The sequence below is a fragment of the Lates calcarifer genome, linkage group LG2 (genome assembly GCF_001640805.2).
Source record: "Lates calcarifer isolate ASB-BC8 linkage group LG2, TLL_Latcal_v3, whole genome shotgun sequence".
Taxonomy (NCBI): domain Eukaryota; kingdom Metazoa; phylum Chordata; class Actinopteri; family Centropomidae; genus Lates; species Lates calcarifer.
The window spans coordinates 8,106,391-8,124,185 of NC_066834.1; the positions used below are offsets into that span (position 1 = coordinate 8,106,391).

Consider the following 17,795-nt stretch of genomic DNA (forward strand, 5'->3'; position numbering starts at 1 on the left):
CCATCCAGCATCATCATCAGTCTTTTGGTTTATGGCCAAATACTTGCAGAATTAGATAATCCTAAAATAATCCTTTATTAGTCCCACAGCGGGGAAATTTACAATTACTGATATTCCTATCATCCCTCCTTAAATCAGCACATAGCATTGTCATTGTGACCATGTTATAATGCAGATTAGCTCAGATGGAGTACAGCCTTGCAGAGCCGATAACATGGCTGTTGGCTCCTAATCTTGTTCCAGTGTTTTGAGTCGAGGAATCAAGGAAACTTTTCCACTGATTCTGATTCACTGACACATTCACATCAAGTGCCCAGAAGATGATTTGTTCAGTGCACAATCACATTGAAAATAGACTAAAAAGCAATTAATGTAGATTTTTGCATCCAACTTAGAAATTAGTTTTAAAAAAGTCAAAAGCAGCAATCAAAAATTTTCCATCTGGTATTTATTATCTTAGTTTTAAAAAAACACTACATGAAGCAAGAGCTGGTGCCTTTTCTCTACAGAGGGAAAAAAAGATATGGTTAATATGGTTAAAAGTTTAAACTTAAAAATCACAATGTTTTTTACCCAGTATCTTTTAGCCCAATGTGTGTGTTAAATGTTGTTTAGTTACGCAATTTAAAATAAATTTAAGATGCATTCATCTGCCTGAATATTCTTGTTATTTCAGCAGGGTCTTGTTCCAGCATATGAAAGTAAAGTAGGGGGGTCACTGACATCATATTGACGCCATGATATGAAAGGAGATATGATCATGTGTTATTGTCATCACCTTTTGTGGTCTTAAGTCAGTACAGTACATGTTTAGATCATTTGAGAGCTCTGAGTAAACAGCAAAAGGGTATCATATCCACAAAACATTTCTCAATACACCCAGACATAGTATAGAGCAATATTTTCTAATGACACAAACAATAAACATCACTACTATGATGTTGGATTGTGTCAGTTAATGACCAGCTCTCCTTCAAAGTGAGTGACTACTGCAGTGGCAACTCTAGCTTGCTAACAGCCCTATTATTAACCAGTACATAAACAGATTCCCAAACAAATACACACACACACACACACACACACACACACACAGTAGCACACCCGTGTGAGATATTTACGTGACCGATGTACAGTATGCTGCGTGGCTAGGTGCCATTTTGGCGCCTTTGTCTCCATGCAAGGGTGAGCAGCTTTCGTAAGTTGACACCTACTTCTTCATATGACATATCATGTGGAGGAGGTCTTTTTGCATGTTTGTGGATATCAGTGCCGCTCTGTTAACGCCAGTCTGGCAGCAGACAGTAACAGAAGCCTGCAAGGAGCTGATGCAGTGTGTAAATTGAACGGGTGCCCCTGTACCTCCTCTGCAATTCCTCAGAGTGCTGTCTCTGTACCTGTTTTCCTGTGATGTTTTACCTCATGAAAGTGAAAGTTGTGCTTTTGCAGTGTTTACCATGCAGGCATCAGTGTAAATGAAGAGGCAGTGTAGTTGTAGTTTATGCTGGGGCTGTAGTTTTAGACAGCTGGTTGTAAAAGGTTGACATCTAACCTTGCCACAGTGCAGCTAGGATCAGGGGGGCTTTGGAGCCACACCACTCTCTTTAGATGGATGGGTTAACGGCAGCCTTTGCCCCAGTGGTGTCCCACGAGGGTCAGTGCCAAGACCACTTCAAATGTGCAAACCATAATCCCCCTCTGACATTAATATTTTCAGATGGAGGCAAGCGGGGAGCATGGTGGGTGGTGGCAATGTAAGCAAGGTCTTTTTGGCTGGCCTTGTTTCATGCTGGCAGTGGTGATAGACACTATCGCCATTACTCATGGTGCAGGCATGTCCAGAATGTATTCTTAGCCCCTGTCTTCCTATCAGTCACTACAGAAAGGTTGGAGGGTCAAAAAATAAAGAGGTAACCAGTCTGCAGGGCTGTCTGCACCACCGCTGTTTACCAGGGAGGGGGTGGTATTTTAAACCTGGGAGAGCTCACATATTTACCCCACTGAGCCTGACTGACCTTGCCATTTGGAGGGGTGAAGACGCTGGAGACCACTGATAGAGAGGAGGCGAAGAGAGAAGCTCTTCAGTTACTACTTGCTAAACGAGTAGCTTGCAGCTCTTGCAGAGAAAAAACAATCCAGAGAAGGAGAAGAAGACTAAAAACAAAAGAAGACTGAGTTAAACAGAGGGCTTGAGGATAAAGGCAAGAACAGTGGGAAAGACACTTTGGGGAGGCAAGAGGTAGCCAGGCTGAGCTGACTTTTACCCAGAGGAGGAGTTGCAGTTGCCGGCCAGGGCAGGTCCCAGGGCTGGCAGGGCAGGCCCTTCTGCTTCTCCACCTCCATTCCTTCCTCCTCTCTTACTCCTCCTTTTCTTCCCTTTAACCATCAACAACAAACTGCTGTGCAGTGATGAACTTACAGGCAGAGCCCATGAGCAACACAGGAATGCTTAGAAAATCCTGCCAACTAAACTTTTCTGCTTCAAGTGAGGGAAACTCCAGAGGCTGAGCCTTCTATACGAGGACCTCCACTGCAGTAGAGACTATCATCCTTTTGTTTTCTCATCCATTTTTTTGCTGCACTCACTGGTTGAGTGCACTTAGAAACGGAGGGGATTTTTTTATACACTTTTGTTTTTCTCAGTTGTGCTTTTTTAAAACCGGAACAGTGGCAACCTTTTCAGTAGCACGGTGCAAGGACCAGCTCCACTCACCCAAGATGAGCCGCTGGCTGAAATGCACCTCCATGCACTTTGTAGGTATTCGCTGTCTGTAATTTTCAGTTTGTCACCAAAAGCTATTTGCTACATTACGTTTCTGTTTCCTCTGTTCTTATGCTTTTATTGCAAGTTGAATTACCTGAAAGTTGTGCTTTAACAAAGTGGTAATGCAGTGAAGAAATTCCTCCCCAGGCAAATTATCATCTTCAGTTTGGTGACTGATTAACTGGTTCATAACTACACTATATTGTATGTGCTGTCAAAGTGATGTACGTAAAGTATTATTATTTTATTTTGGTCCATTGCTGTTTTGTACGCACAGACTGTGTTTGAATCTTAGTTAATGGTTTTTAATTTGTGTCTGTTTTCTCTGTTCATTTTTTAACCTTCAGGACTAAGCTACCCACTTAAATGTGCTTCCCAGAAACCTTAAGATTGCACTGTTCCCATGCTTTTTAGCCATCACTCATGGGGGACTCAGGGAAACTGTATTACAGCACATTCTTGGCACATTCTGCATTAAGTTCAGTTTATTATTGTTCCACAAAAGGAAAAAAATTCATTGCCATAATTGTTATTTTTATGTCAGCAATGGACTTTGTATTTATCATGGTTGGATTTATTGGTCATCTCAAAGAACAGGAAACTAAATCATGGGTATTTCTCTCTATTATTAATTTCAGCATGCATTGGATAAAATATTTGTTGATAAAGTATTTGTTTTGGGACATACTGTCAAATATAGTGTATGTCTGATTGTTAACTATCATCCTTGTCAGAACACAGACTGGAACAAGTATGATGATCGGCTGATGAAGGCAGTGGAACGTGGCGAGGTGGACAAGGTGGCCGCTGTTCTCAGCAAGAAGGGCATCATCCCCACCAAGCTTGATGTGGAAGGACGCTCTGCGTGAGTAAACACAGACACACACATCTAGACACACACATTCATCTTCAGTGTGTTGTCATACAAGTCAAAGAGATATGAAGAGATGTCTTCATCTACTGTGCCTTTTTGAATATTTGCAAATCTAAAAATGCTGAGCATCACATTATGGAGGTCTCCCCATTCTTCTGACCCTGTTTCTTAGATAAAACATGTAGATGGCAATTCCTTTACAATTACGTCACTCTTACTCCAAATAGTTTTACCTTTCACCCCTTTAATGACATCAATCCCAAGTTTACAAATCCCAAAACCTCTCCAGATTTCCCATGGCCACATGTTTCTTCATTAAACCTTGATCCAGCTGCACTGCATATGAAAGGCACTGCAGTTGCTTGTTATTATGTGTCCCTTTTTATACCCAGAAATTTCCCTTTTAGTGTCCATCTGACTGGAGGTCGGTGTGGGAGTTGGTATAAAGAATGTTTGTGGCCAGTGAAGGCTTGACCACATTGGCTGAAGGCTGTTTATGTAGTCCCCACAGGAAATGACTCCCTACAAACTCAAATCAGATCCACTTCTTGCAACACCAAGTAATACATTTAGGCCCAGCTGCAGGCCATTATTATGATCATTATGAGGATCGTATATTCTATTTATCATTGGGAATTTATTAGTGAGAACTTCAGGTTTATGGTTTGTTTGTTTTTATTTTTTTATTTGCTTTGCAAAGGGCAGGATTTACACCCTTCATGAGGTGAACAGGGTGAACAGAAAGATAGGATATGAAGAAATGAATGAATGTGTCAAGAAAAGTAGGTCAGCCTAACTCAAATATATACAAGGAATTTACTAATGTTGCATCTTGACCATTCAAGACCACACAGATATTTCAGGTATCTCATACAGACCTTTATTTTGGAAAACAATGCACTGAGCTATTTAAAAAAGCAGGTACTTTGTTTTCTTCCTAATTTTAACCAGATTCCAACACCAGCATTTTGGGAGTTCAGGCGCCCTCACTTTAATCCCAGATATATGAAGAAGTCACTGGTGTCTGGCCTGTGCTTTAGGTTTATTTTGACAAAGGCTTTGTTAAAGCATATAACTATGGAGCACCAGATCCCAGAAGCAAAGGTGCTGAGTATTTTCAGCACCAGTGTGTGAAATTGGCACCACTGCACAGACCAGTGATTGTATACATGCAGGCATGTAAATAAACAGAATTAAACGCACACAACCTGTTAAATGCCTGGTCTCATAATAAGGTGCTAAAATTTGTCAGAACTAAATTCAGAACTGCGGCTGCCAATTTTGCAATGACAGACTGTAGAGGTTGTTCTACCCTAAACACAGTCACACTCATCATTAAGTGTTCCCCTGCAGAGAAGATAAACTAGTTAAACATAAAATCAGTACATCACCTTAACTGGACATTTTTGGAAAGAGGTCATGCTTTTGCCAAGTCTGCCCAAAACAAAAGTGAGCCACAAACGCAACTCAGCAAGTCTGCTTATAGTTCAGTGGGCCACACACAGACCAACATGTGTCTATATCATTCTGGCCAACAAAGGAATGTCGAATGGCGATCCCTTGTAATCATGGACCTCTGTGGGGAAACTAATTACAAACTGTTACCCCTGATATATAATTTGGTGTGCCTTGGATTAGCCTTGCTGTGTTCAGCTAATGAATTCAGCTGTAACTGTTCTATCACGGCTCCCAGCTGAGTAAACAGTCTACATCTCTGCTGTGGCATTAGCTGGCTCCCAGTGAGGTAAGACCACCAATTACACCTGCTCATTCTGTGCAGTTGTGATAGCTAGCTGACGAGGGCTTAGCAGCAAAAGAAGTCCACATAACGGCACACCACTCAAGACAGTTGCTTGCTTGGCCCTGCAGCATGAAACTAGTGCTGACTTAAGATACTGCTGCGTGCCCATTGTTTATCAGGATTAGCAGCAATGAATTTTGTGCTCAAGTGTCTTTTAATAATAACAACAGCAAGCTGGGAGTTACACAGTTGGATCTGTGTGATGTTCAGCTTGATCTTATGACAGATTAAGAACGGACTCAGGATATGCAGTTTTTTTTTCTTGAACATGTATTTCCTAAATACTAAACAGTCCTTGATATTATGTTGTTATCTAACAAAATTCAGCTGACAAAGACAATGTTGCACAGCATTGATCCATCCATCCATCCATCCATCCCAGTCAATACCATGATTAAATTTAGGATTAAAGTGGTGTCACATTGGTGCATTTATGTGCTCATGGGAAGGTCTGACAACTACAAAACATTAATGGATTTACATACTGTGGAGGAACAACAAAGTCAAAAAGATCAGCAATCACAAACTTTAATGTAAAGGATTATGGGGATTGATTTGGTTTCTTTAAAACTGTGCTGTTACAGTTTTTGTCCTCTAGGGCGTAAAAGATGTTCAAAACAAGATGATGGACACAACACTTAAACATTTGGATGTCTACAATCCTTTTTCTGACCACCTGATGAATTAATGTCCATTACTCACTCCCAGCAACTCCAAAAACTCTAGACTTTTTAAAACATTGAGCAGAAATGATGGAGCGAGTTTGACAGAAATAAGTAAGGGGAAATATATACACTAGTGTAGTTGTATGTAGTGATAAAAAGATGCTTGTAATGCAGCTAAAACATTTATTTTGAATACAAAACAGATTTTATACTCTCAGGTTGAGATAAAACCCAGTTTAAATGTAAAGTACATGCTTTAGTGAAGCTGTCAGGCAGTATAAATACTTATCTGTGTTAGAACAAGAAAGTATTTGACACTGCAGCAGCCTCAGTATTTTGACTTTTGTGTCTTTAGAGACACACCTATATACTATACTATCATATATGGTTCAGCTACCAGCATATAGTCTCTGGTTTACTCTTCCCTGTCCACTCTTCTAAAAATAGCAACTGTATCCTGTAGACTGTCAACCTGAATGCTGCCCAAGGAGCAGGTGTGAAGATGAAATAACATAGCTGAATGTCCCCTCTTAAAGCCAGAACCATTACTCTCCAGCAGGGCAGGCAGAATATATTTCCACAGAGTTCATTTTTTTAAAAGATATTTTATATTGTTTTCTGGCGGGTTTCTCAGTTTTTGTTGCCAGCCTTAGTTTTTGTTGCCAGCCTTAGTTTTGCTGACGACAGTTTGTTTGATCTGAGGCATATAGTCACAATGTAATTGCAAATACATGATTTTTCAGTGTAAAACATTTGTCATTCCTTGTTCATCACAAAGTCATGAAAATCAACTAACCCAGTTAAATATTGCAATTGCGTACGTATTTTTGTCTCTGTTCAGAGGCGTTCCCCCAGTTACTTTCTGGAGAGTTCTGTGGCTCATGAACTTGACAAATCACTCATGTCCCAGCTAACTTGGATAGCTCTGGTCTGCTTCCTGTCTGCTGTTTGCCCCGAGAGGTCAGGACCCTCCACTGCTCCCCAGAGAACCAGCATCTCTTGGCCATCAACACGGCTTTTAATACCCACACCAGCGTTGAGGTGACAGCCTAGCTGTCTCCTTGGCAGATATCTCGGGGTTAGTGTATAAACAGGTTCATGTGGCTCGATGGGCGACAGACTGAGATAGGTTTTCACACAAGTGCTTTGCAGACCTTCACAGTTAGTGGCAGCACTGCTGCTGTGGGTTAAATCAGAGAAGGGGAGCAGGAATGTTTCCAGTCAAAAGTGATGATTAAAGACATGTTGGCCAACACGTGTGGTGGGAAACTGTTTAATTGAGAAGGCTATTACCAAGGGAATTTGCAGACTTTGTGGCAGTCAAACATGAATACAAATTTGATTAAACAATCACATTTCAAGGTTCATGTAGTAGCTGTTCTGGAGGTTTTAACTGAATCACATGATCCTTGTTAGCAGATGGAGTTTCCCTGGTTGTTATAGAAATGCAGACAATCAGTTTTAAGGACTTTTCATCCATGTTAGCTTAGTTAGTTTCAGCTGCTGATTCCAAGTTGCTATTGCCAACTCATAAATAAAAATGTTTCGATAAGTGATTTGACTAAAGGCTCATATTGTTTGGCCATTTAGGTTTATCACATTATGCAAACTAGACAGTGCACAGAGACGCAAAACTGTCATGAATATTGACATTGTGTAATAGTAAGATAATTCTTAAACTTGAGCTCTTATCAATATCAACATTTCCTAAATTTGAATAGGGCCAAAGGTGGTGCCTTCACTGACAAAAAACAGAAAGCAAAAAATTTAACTGTTGTACATGTGCAACCTTGTTTTTAGTCTATAAATTTAGTTTTAATTGTTTGATGGTGTTCATATATAAAACAGCAGGATACAATAAGAAGCTGATACAGTAGGAAAATGCTGTTTGTGTAGCTCTTGGTTGCTCTGGAGTCGTTACTGGCCCTGTGGTTTCTTATTATTCGCCTCGAGAATGCTGATCTTGCTGATGGAGAGGAGCCAGGCATCCGTTTGCAATCTCTGCCTGGTCCTTAAGTTTCACCCTCACCCCCTTCTCTTTACACCCTAACACCTATTTTTCACTTACCCTTCACTACTCTCTGCTGTCTACACTTTGCCATCTCCCTCCATCTCATGCTGTGTTTCCTCTCTTAAATCTTCTTGTTTTCCAGGTTTCATTTGGCTGCAACACGAGGACATTTAGACTGTCTCAATCTCATCCTGGGACACAATGTTGATGTCACTGCGACTGATGCCACAGGTGAGATAATGTTTGGTCCACACTCACACTATCAGTGACAGTAGATTTAATACTATAAACACCTTGTATAACATAATACAATTTAATTACACCACAAACATTTAACACTTTACTTGGTAAACAACCAGAGAAGCAGTTCTACCTACAGCAAGTCTGATTTCATCACAACATTTTCACATTATCAGTTAAGGCAGGTTATAAGGTACTCATTGCACGTGGCACAAGGAAGGAGATGAGGATGTGTTGGGCAGAAAATTGCTTTTATTAGTGGTTTATTTATATTAGCCTACCACAGAGTGCTGCTCAGCAGCAAATGTGTTCATTTCCTTCACTATGGCAGCATAAATCTGGGTGTGAGATTAGGCTGAGTAGTGACCAAGAGACTTGAACTGATCCATCCCTGTTTTCAGTGTAGACAAAAGGGTTAGGAAGCGAGGCAAAGACGGAAGCAACAAATTACACTCACTCTTGGTGCAGTAATGAAGTGGCTTCCTGAACTAATTTGACTAAAAAAAGCTATTGTATGAAACTTGAGCCGGGTGAGGGTGAAAATCCTTGTCACTGGACTAGCAAATCCTACTGGTTGGCTGGGAATATGTTATGGTCACACTGCAGTGGCAGGACTGTAAGGGGATTGGTCACTTAGAATTGGGAGAATTAATTCTGTGATACATGAAAACAAATGAGTAAAATGGCGCATATAATGTATAATATTTCTGTATTAAGTAACACATTTCCATGGAGATCCGTTGTAACTGAGGTAATCACTTACTGTACATACTCTCTATTCAGATAACACAAATGCCTGTTTTGCAATAAAACTTTGGCTTTTTAGCATCAGCAGAAATGCTGCTTGTATAGTTGTAAGCAAACAAAAATTATGTTTATATCAGTTGTGCATCCTTGTGGTCTAATAACCTTGTGGTCTAGGACTGTGTAGATAAACACAAAACACACATAGAGAAATAGCTCCATAGTACTACTACAGGTCAAAATTGATAAATGATAATTGTGGCATTTGGCTATAAAAATACATACATGCAAACCCTATATTGTGAATGCACTTAATTTTCTGCTTTATCACTTTCAGGTAAAAACGCTCTTCACCTTGCTTCAAGAAATGGACACTCTCTGTGTGTACAGAAACTCTTGCAGGTAAAAAGCAGTTTGTCCCCACTATGTTGCTCTATATTTGTATGACTAATACAGTATTGTGATATATTTTTTGTCAGTCATATTGGTGTGTTATGTATCTACACACTCTACTGCATGTACTGTATGTTCCACAGAGCAGCTTCTCAGTCACTGGCCAGTCAGGGCAGTTTCCCTTTCAGCTCCTTTAAATAATTATTGCCAAACAGCTCTGGCAGCTGAGCCCACTCCGTATCGGCCAACAGTAGGCCATGTTGAGTCACCATGCCTCTCTTGAGGATTTATGTGTTTACAATGAGGGGGCTACCTCTGCAATATAGTGCTCTCATAACGTTGTAGCCCTTCCCCCCCGCGCCCATTTCTCTCATGGCAGTGATCTAACAGAGGTCGTGGCTGTTGGCAGGGGGTTGTCAGTGGTGTTGACAAGCCTTCCCTCCTGCAAACCTGCCGTCCATGCCTGGTGCCGTCATCACACCAGACATAGCAGCTGGACGCCAACACCCACCACCCCCACCCGCTCCACTATCTCCCTCCGTCAGCCCAAACCCTGAAGGTATAGGGTATCCCCCCCTCCGACCCTCCATGCTCTATTGCCAGCTCCCATTGCCGCTCCACCGCCTCCACCCCCCAAGCTTTGTCATTTGAGCGTGCTGCTAATTTTTGGCCCTTGTTGCTAGAGAGAGTTGGGTTTTTATAGTGGGGGACCAGAGCTCGCTGGCAAGCTTACCCAGCAACATCAGGCCCCTGTTAGCATTAAGTCCTCAAGGCTTTCATAGCAGGCCCTCATCACCACAGTGCTACCAGTCACTGGTGTCCAACCAGCTGACTGGCTGTGTAGAGATGTCACAAGCATATCAGCACAGCACCACTTAAACTAATATGACCTGCCTGCTGTAAACTCTCAGGTTCCACTGCTGGAAAGTAGAAATAAATGATTTTGAGACATTTTCTTTTACATTCTTTAAAAAGAATTACTTACATCCAGGTGTAGAGGTTTGAGGTGAGACAGCCAATGATCTTTCCATATTCCTTTTATTATATCATGACTTTGAATTACTGAAAATCCAGGCTCATGTCAAACACTCAACAATCAAATTAAGCTAACTTGATTATCCACTTAGAGAAGATCATATTTGGCCTATTGAATTGGCTACATAATGCAGAGAACCAGTTAGTGGTGACTCAATGGCATCATATCCACAAACTTTATTATTTACTTGGCAAAAATTACAATTGAATCCTTTTAGTGTTTTGCAGAATGACTCTGTGCCATCATTCTATACTATATGCAGTTTTGATTACTGATTGCAATTACTGATTCTCCTTACATATGTGTTTTCTTAGCACTGGTTTCTCAGCTGGATTTAGGTTCCCCCACCCACCTACCATCATCCTGTCTGTTAAAATTTCATTAATTATTTTCACAACTGTTGTTTAAAAAACCTAATTCAAGTGGGGCTCCCTAGCTATATTATAAATGTTGTAATTTATTATTTACAGATATATATTATTTGTTAGTAGTGATATTTAAGCATCAATAAAACAGTTTACTTCACTTGGTTCTGTTGTGCCAACCTGTGTTTATGTTATCTTACAGCACAACTGTCCAGTTGGAAATGTGGACCTTCAAGGAAGAACAGCTCTGCATGATGCTGGTAAGACTCTGCTCTAGTACTGACTCAACTGTAGTACTGACCTACTCTACTATACTACTGACTGACTGTACTGTGTGTACACTGCCATACAGTGCTGCTGACTCTACTCAACACTACTTTAGTACCGACTCGACTCTACTGTGGTGTAGTGTGTAGTTATACTCTAAAACAGACTACACTCCACTCCACTGTACGCTAGCACTGATTGTACTCTACTGTAGTATCATGCTGTCTCTAATGTACTCTAGTACTGACTGTATACTTTTCCACTGACTCCACTCTGCTCACTACTCTTGTACTGACTTCATTCTACTCCAGTCTTAACTCTGCTCCACTTTAAACTACTTACACTTCATGAGGACTTTACTCAACTCTACTCTAGTCCTTACACTACCCTACTCAACTCTGAATGTTATTGTCAATTATACATGTTACACAAAAATTCCAGTATAATAGCTCCCTTTGATTTTAAAAACAGTCCTTGTTTTACTGCTCATTTTTCAACATATAAACCCAGGTCCACGTCATCACTTGACCTGAGTTGATGTCTATGTGTTTCTGTGGTAAATGGGTTGAAATGATTGCAGCTGTGTGCTCTTTTTCTCCACAGTCATGGCAGGCTGCTCATCCAGCGTGAAACTTCTCTGTGACAGCGGGGCTTCTGTGAATGCCAGTGATTTTGTGAGAATTAATATTGCACTTGATTTCACACAGTGTGTTTTAATGGCTCCTCTTCTAAGACATTTTTTTCATTTTCCCTGTGTTTAGTTGTCATTGTAGACCGAGATCAATCTGCTAGCTCTATAAAAGCTTCTACCTTGTTAGTGGCTGACTGACCTTACATAACTGCATGTCAGAACAGTTAGAGGAAACAAAATGGTATTCACTAAATCTTTAGTTAGTTCACATGAATGAGCACTCTCTATATTCTTAATTACTCTGGACCTTTTTTCCCTTTGAGTTGAGCGATAAATTGACTGTTGGGATTGGACTGGGGACTTTATTGTGTTATAACAGTGTGATTTTGTGTACACGTGTATTCACATGTCTGTCTTTGATTTTTTTCTCCAGGATGGCAGGACACCTTTGGTGCTGGCAACCCAGATGTGTCATTCACGCATCTGTCAGCTGCTGCTGGAGCGAGGGGCTGATATCACCGTACGGGACAAGCAAAACAAGTAAGACACGTCACCCCTCATGGTGTTTGTCTTGAGTACGGTTGGCAAATGTCAATTTTAATAATTGGAAATCTGCTGTGTCCTCACAATTTTCTTGTAGAGACAGTAGTGACAGTCTTCCTGACATTAACATCAAATCACAGAGGATACTATAAAATGTCAGCTATGAACATTTTATGCAAGAAAAGGTTTTTCTTAACGGCTGTTTACCTTAATTATGTTGTAACAGGGACTATACAAACCTTTTAACAAAACCTTGTTTAGACAAGTGATAAATACTTGTAAGAATAGAAAAGGGAGCAATCATTTTGAAAAGGGAGACACTGACAGTTACAACAGAAATAAAATGCAACTGTACATCTGTACAATACATTTGCATATTTGCTGTCAAACAGAAAACATCAACTCGGCATGTCTGGCCAACAAGGCATACTATAGTCCTGAAATCTTGGAAACTTTTTTCTGTAGTGCCTGAGAATGTCTTTCATTTCTAATATTACATTTTACATCAAATGTATAACACAAGTTTGCCTACATGTTTATTGTGGTTTCTCAGCAGCAGACAGAGTCCTTTTTAAAATGTAATTTAAAAAAACAACTAGATGTGGTGACAAAAACAGGACAAATCAGTTCAGCTACTACAGAACACAGTAATTAAACAAAATGCCGGATGAATTGTTGTTTTTGCCAGGTTTTGATTTGAGAGAATAACATAATTGTGCATGTTCTTGCTCATTAACTGTCTTCATTGCCCCCCATCAGGACGGCACTGATTCTGGGCTGTGAGTATGGCTGTAAGGACGCAGTGGAGGTGTTGCTGAAAAGTGGCGCTGACGTGAAGACAGTTGACGGAGTGGGTCACGATGCCTTTCACTACGCTCGCCTCAGCAAGAACCCGGAGCTTGTGGCAATGGTCAAAAGTTACCTCGACAAAGCCACCAGAGGTAGATGGCAAAACACCACCAGACTGATTAGACCAAAATACCAAAAAAAAAAAAAAAACGCCCAAAAATAGCCGATTCCCTGATACCCTTGTCTTTACATTTCCATTAATTTGTTAACGTATTTTTACACTGTTTTAGATTTACTGTAGAACATAGAATTATTATTGTTGCAGAAATATTGTTGCCCCATTCTGCATGGATTTTTATTTTCTAATCTTTATGTCACTTTTTCAACAGTTCTCTTCTTTCAGTATCTCCTAATATCTTTTGCCATAGTCTTGATTTTAACAATTATTTCCTGAATGCACATCTTTCACTGTTCGTCTTTCACATAACCAGTTTTTGTCAAATCTTGATAACATATGGGTGAAAAAATTAAATCTGAACTTGCTGTCCTCTTTTTTTTTACAGATAAAGAGGCTGCAAAGATTGAACAGTGGAAGCGACAGGTAATCTTGCAGCATTCACTTTACTGGCTCACATCATCCATTAAATCTCACCTATAGTGAGGAGAAGCTGTTATTCTCCACACTGCTTTGCATATTTTAGAAGACCCCTGATGTATACAAGATGGGAATAGTAGTGAAATGACATTCTCTAGCCATTTTGTCTCCACAATCTCTTTGTTAAAGATGACATAAATTCATGTTGCTTGCATCTTGGAGCCAATCTTGACTTTAATAAGCCAGAATCCTTCCTGTCCTAAATTCAAATGCCACAACACTTTGAAGCGTGTGTTGCAAGAACACCCTCAAGAATCTGCATTTTCTTCTTACTGTTTCACATTTCAAATCATTTTTCTTTGACTTGGTGTTGTGCTGTACAATCTTTTCATTGGTCAGAGCCAATAGGGTACTCACTGTCACTCAGTTGTACATGACTGCCATCTAGTGATTGTAGGTGAGAGTTGTGCCATACTCTTTCCGAGTCCTTGCTTGTAAAAAAGATCATGTCTCATCCTCAGCATTCAGTGGACAGATCAGAGGCAACTGAGACTAGCAGAAGGGATCAGATCATACATGTAAGTGCTGTTTAACTTCAGCCTCCCTGTTTAACACAAATACACATTAACTCTGTTTCTTAACACTCACAAGCAACTCATGACATTCAAAGTTTGTGTTTGAATCATTGGCATTCTAAATTAAGATCTATCAAGACATCTGCAGCCATGAAGTGATTAGAAATTATTAGCTTTTTGTGCATTCAGTAGACTTTCATTGGTTTAAAGAGGCTACAACCCATTTTTTATTCTAACAGTGCACCATGGAACAATGTTAAAACAGTGTAAAGGAAAGCGATCGCTTTCAGTGATAAGATAAGATAATCCTTTATTAGTCCCACAATGGGGAAATTTACATGAATATCCAAAAGAGTTATCACATAAATCTACAACTCCAATTGACTAGAGTTTTGTAGTTTTTGTAGTTTTGCTTTCTTTAAATGAAAGCCATTGTTGTTCCATCACTACTGGATGTATTAGCCATATCAGCTTCAAAGATGATGATATGTCCATTCAGTGCTTACAGTTTGTTTCAGCTCCCCCAAGTGGCCAAAAAAAACATTATCTCAGTTGTAAGTTTGAAAGCTTTAAACTTGTATGTGTGGATTATGTTTTTCAGGACCTGGAGAGGCAGAATGAGACCCTGCAGGAAAGTCTCAGGAAGTACCACCAGGAGCAGAGAACCCTGTTAGATAAGGTCAACATGCTACAGCAACAGCTCACACAGGTAAATGATACACCAATATAACACAAGCTACTGAGCCAGACAAAACATGCTTCTCTTTTACTACTGGCTTATTTATTTACCACGGTTTTCAGTGGATGGGTAGATCTGAGGGTCCTTTTAGAAATTTAGTTGTCAAATATAAGGAAATAAAATAACAAAAGCTGCGATGAGTCATGCTCTCTTAGCCAAATATCATAATCCCAGGTTCTGCCAAGATTATAAAGGTAATTGATTTGGGAAAATTTTATATATATTTTTAAACACAGGTTTCTTTCAGAGGAGGCAAAGCAGGCTTTTAGCACTGCTTATGTAAAAGATTAATTACTTATTGTAAAATGCTGCATTCAATAAGCATAATGGATACCTCAGTATTGGCAGCAAGAACAATTTTTATTCACAGTAGAGCAAGGAAATTCACTAAAATGAATTGTGTATTGTCAATTATTAATCTCTCAACTGACTGTCTATATGATTTCTTTTTCTTTTTCTCTTTCTTTGTTTCATCTGCAGGAAAAAATGACAGTGGAAGACACTCAGAAAGAGGTAAGAACCAGAAATTTTCTCCTGGTCATAACAATGCTATGCTACAACCAATTTGTTGTTATTATGCATTTGCCCAACTAAAGTCATGTGAGGGCAACGGCCATGAATGCAGTGTGCAAACAGTTTGATCACCTCTGGATAGCAAATATAACAGCAAATAAAAGACTGGGAAAGATTTTGGAGAATGTTGTTGGTGTTGTAAATGAAAGAAAGGACAAAAGGTAATGATAGCACAGTTTGAAATGCCACTCAGTTGTGACTCAGTAGCACTGAATAACATCCCACCAGGTCCCCACATTCAGTAATCAAGGCCAAGTGCTGTAGGTGTTCAATTTAGCAATTTTCCAAAATACATTTTAAAAAATGTTTGTTCCACTGTCTTAAAATTGTTGTGAAACTAGAGAGAATGTCATAACTGGTCAAAAATAAAAAAATAAAAAATAAAATAAACTATTGCTTATACAGAACTAAATTAATGTAAAAATTTAAAAATCTACATTTTTGCTGTGAAGCTGCAACTGTATATAAAGAAACAGCAACTGAAAGTTTAAATTTGGACAAATGTGTAATGTAAGTAAATGCAGTGTAAGTGAAATGATGGTTAGCAGAGACTCCTGTATCACACACCAGATGTTTTTTTTTTATCTAGTTCTGGTTTGGATGAAAAGAACCTGGTATGTGAAACATGTCACCATATCTTATACTCTGCTGCCTTAAAAGTTTTGACATTAGCTGCACTTTCCTACTAGGCGTATATTTTTGAAGCACCTATAGTAGTGACAAAAGCACATACTGTAGAGTTCACACTAATAGTTCACACTGTCTAAGTTTTTAAAAAGTTCTTAACTAATGGTGTGTGGCAGGCATACTGAAGATTTCTCACATGTAAAAAGATGTAAAAATATTTTTGATTTGTATGAGATTTAAATGTATTCTTTAATATTTTTAGCTGTTTGTATTCCTTTTGATAAATTATATAAATAAACTGTTCCTGGAAGTGAACCCAGACCTCCACTGTATACTGTTACCACTACTCATTCATCAGTCATTTATTAATCTTAACGTGTCTAGTTCCTCTTGCTTGACTCACTCACCTCTTTGCTTTTCTTTTTATTGTACAGAAGGAGCAGTTGAAAGTGTTGCTCAGCACCAAAGAAAGAGAGGAGGGTGCTCGAGGCCCGGAGACTGTCAAGGTCCAACTCCGGAGTACTTTGGTATGTATGTACATATATGATTTCTACTTTGAAGCTGTAATCCTCAAGGAAATCAGTGCACTTAAGCGTTTTTGATTATTATTGAGACTTAATACATAGAGTATATTTGGTGTTGTTGCCCTGAGAATTCAGGATTCATATCTGAAGTCTGAAAGTCTGAAATAAAGTTCTGTGTTAGAATGCTTACACTTGGTTGCCAGTTTAGTAGGAACACTTTGCTAAAACTGATCTGCCTTTTGCAGCAAATCTTGCTTTCATGAAGGTTATAATGCTCAGTTTTTGTTGAAACTGAAAGCAGGATTTGTTACAAAATCATTGTTTTGACCTGTGTTCATTTTAGTAAGGTATATCTAATGAACTGGAAAATTTGTATAATAAATGTAATGACCATTGCAGTAGGGTTTTTTTTTTTTTAACATAAATCTGTCTTCCTTAAACATTCTGTAAATTGTTAGAAGTTTGTTTTAAGTCTAAACAATCTGAGTTCAGACGTCAAATGTTTATGTATCTGTATGAATTCACAGGGGGACTATTCTGGACAGTCTGTTATCAAAGGTTAGTTTCCCTCCATTTCTGGAATCATGAAGAAAATTTGCTACCCTTATTTCATACTTCATTAGCAGATTATGAGCTGTTTATAAAATGTTGTTTGTACACTGGTCTCTTGCAGGCAAAGAAAACATTTTGGTCAAACAAGCTCACAGCCTGGATTCTGATCAGGTATGTTTTTTATCTGTTTCTCATGATTTACAAATGTCTAAAATACAGTGTTAATAGTTTATATCTAAGCAGTCTGTGTCAGCTGTTTTTAAATTTTAGATCTTGATGGCTGAATAATATTTCTGAAGAATATTATGACTCATTCACTCAGTCTTCTCTAAAAACTAAGTCTGTATTGACAAATAAGGGGAAAGAAAAGCTGAGGCGACAGATAAAGCAATACTACCATGTATTTTTGAGTGAAGTAGCTAGTTTTCCATAAAGATGACAAATAATGGTTTTGTCATATTTGGTCTGTATTTGGTACCAATATGTTTTT

The 17,795-nt window shown here is 39.1% G+C and overlaps 1 protein-coding gene across 3 annotated transcripts in view; it reads left to right on the plus strand.

The window, feature by feature from the left end:
• uacab (uveal autoantigen with coiled-coil domains and ankyrin repeats b) overlaps positions 1-17,795 on the plus strand; it is a 47,161-nt gene that overhangs the window by 21,660 nt on the left and 7,706 nt on the right. Inside the window, exons 1-15 of one of the 3 annotated variants that reach the window (XM_018683528.2) lie at positions 1,989-2,751; positions 3,496-3,626; positions 8,255-8,343; positions 9,434-9,498; positions 11,093-11,150; positions 11,761-11,831; positions 12,222-12,328; positions 13,091-13,272; positions 13,684-13,721; positions 14,237-14,293; positions 14,892-14,999; positions 15,510-15,542; positions 16,664-16,756; positions 17,281-17,311; positions 17,427-17,476. In XM_018683528.2, the coding sequence (XP_018539044.1) occupies positions 2,716-2,751; positions 3,496-3,626; positions 8,255-8,343; positions 9,434-9,498; positions 11,093-11,150; positions 11,761-11,831; positions 12,222-12,328; positions 13,091-13,272; positions 13,684-13,721; positions 14,237-14,293; positions 14,892-14,999; positions 15,510-15,542; positions 16,664-16,756; positions 17,281-17,311; positions 17,427-17,476 (1,149 nt within the window). In that variant the 5' untranslated portion in view covers positions 1,989-2,715. Of the gene's footprint in view, positions 1-1,988; positions 2,752-3,495; positions 3,627-8,254; positions 8,344-9,433; positions 9,499-11,092; positions 11,151-11,760; positions 11,832-12,221; positions 12,329-13,090; positions 13,273-13,683; positions 13,722-14,236; positions 14,294-14,891; positions 15,000-15,509; positions 15,543-16,663; positions 16,757-17,280; positions 17,312-17,426; positions 17,477-17,795 lie in introns of those variants that run through there. The other 2 variants (XM_018683527.2, XM_018683529.2) reach the window with 2 other exon arrangements.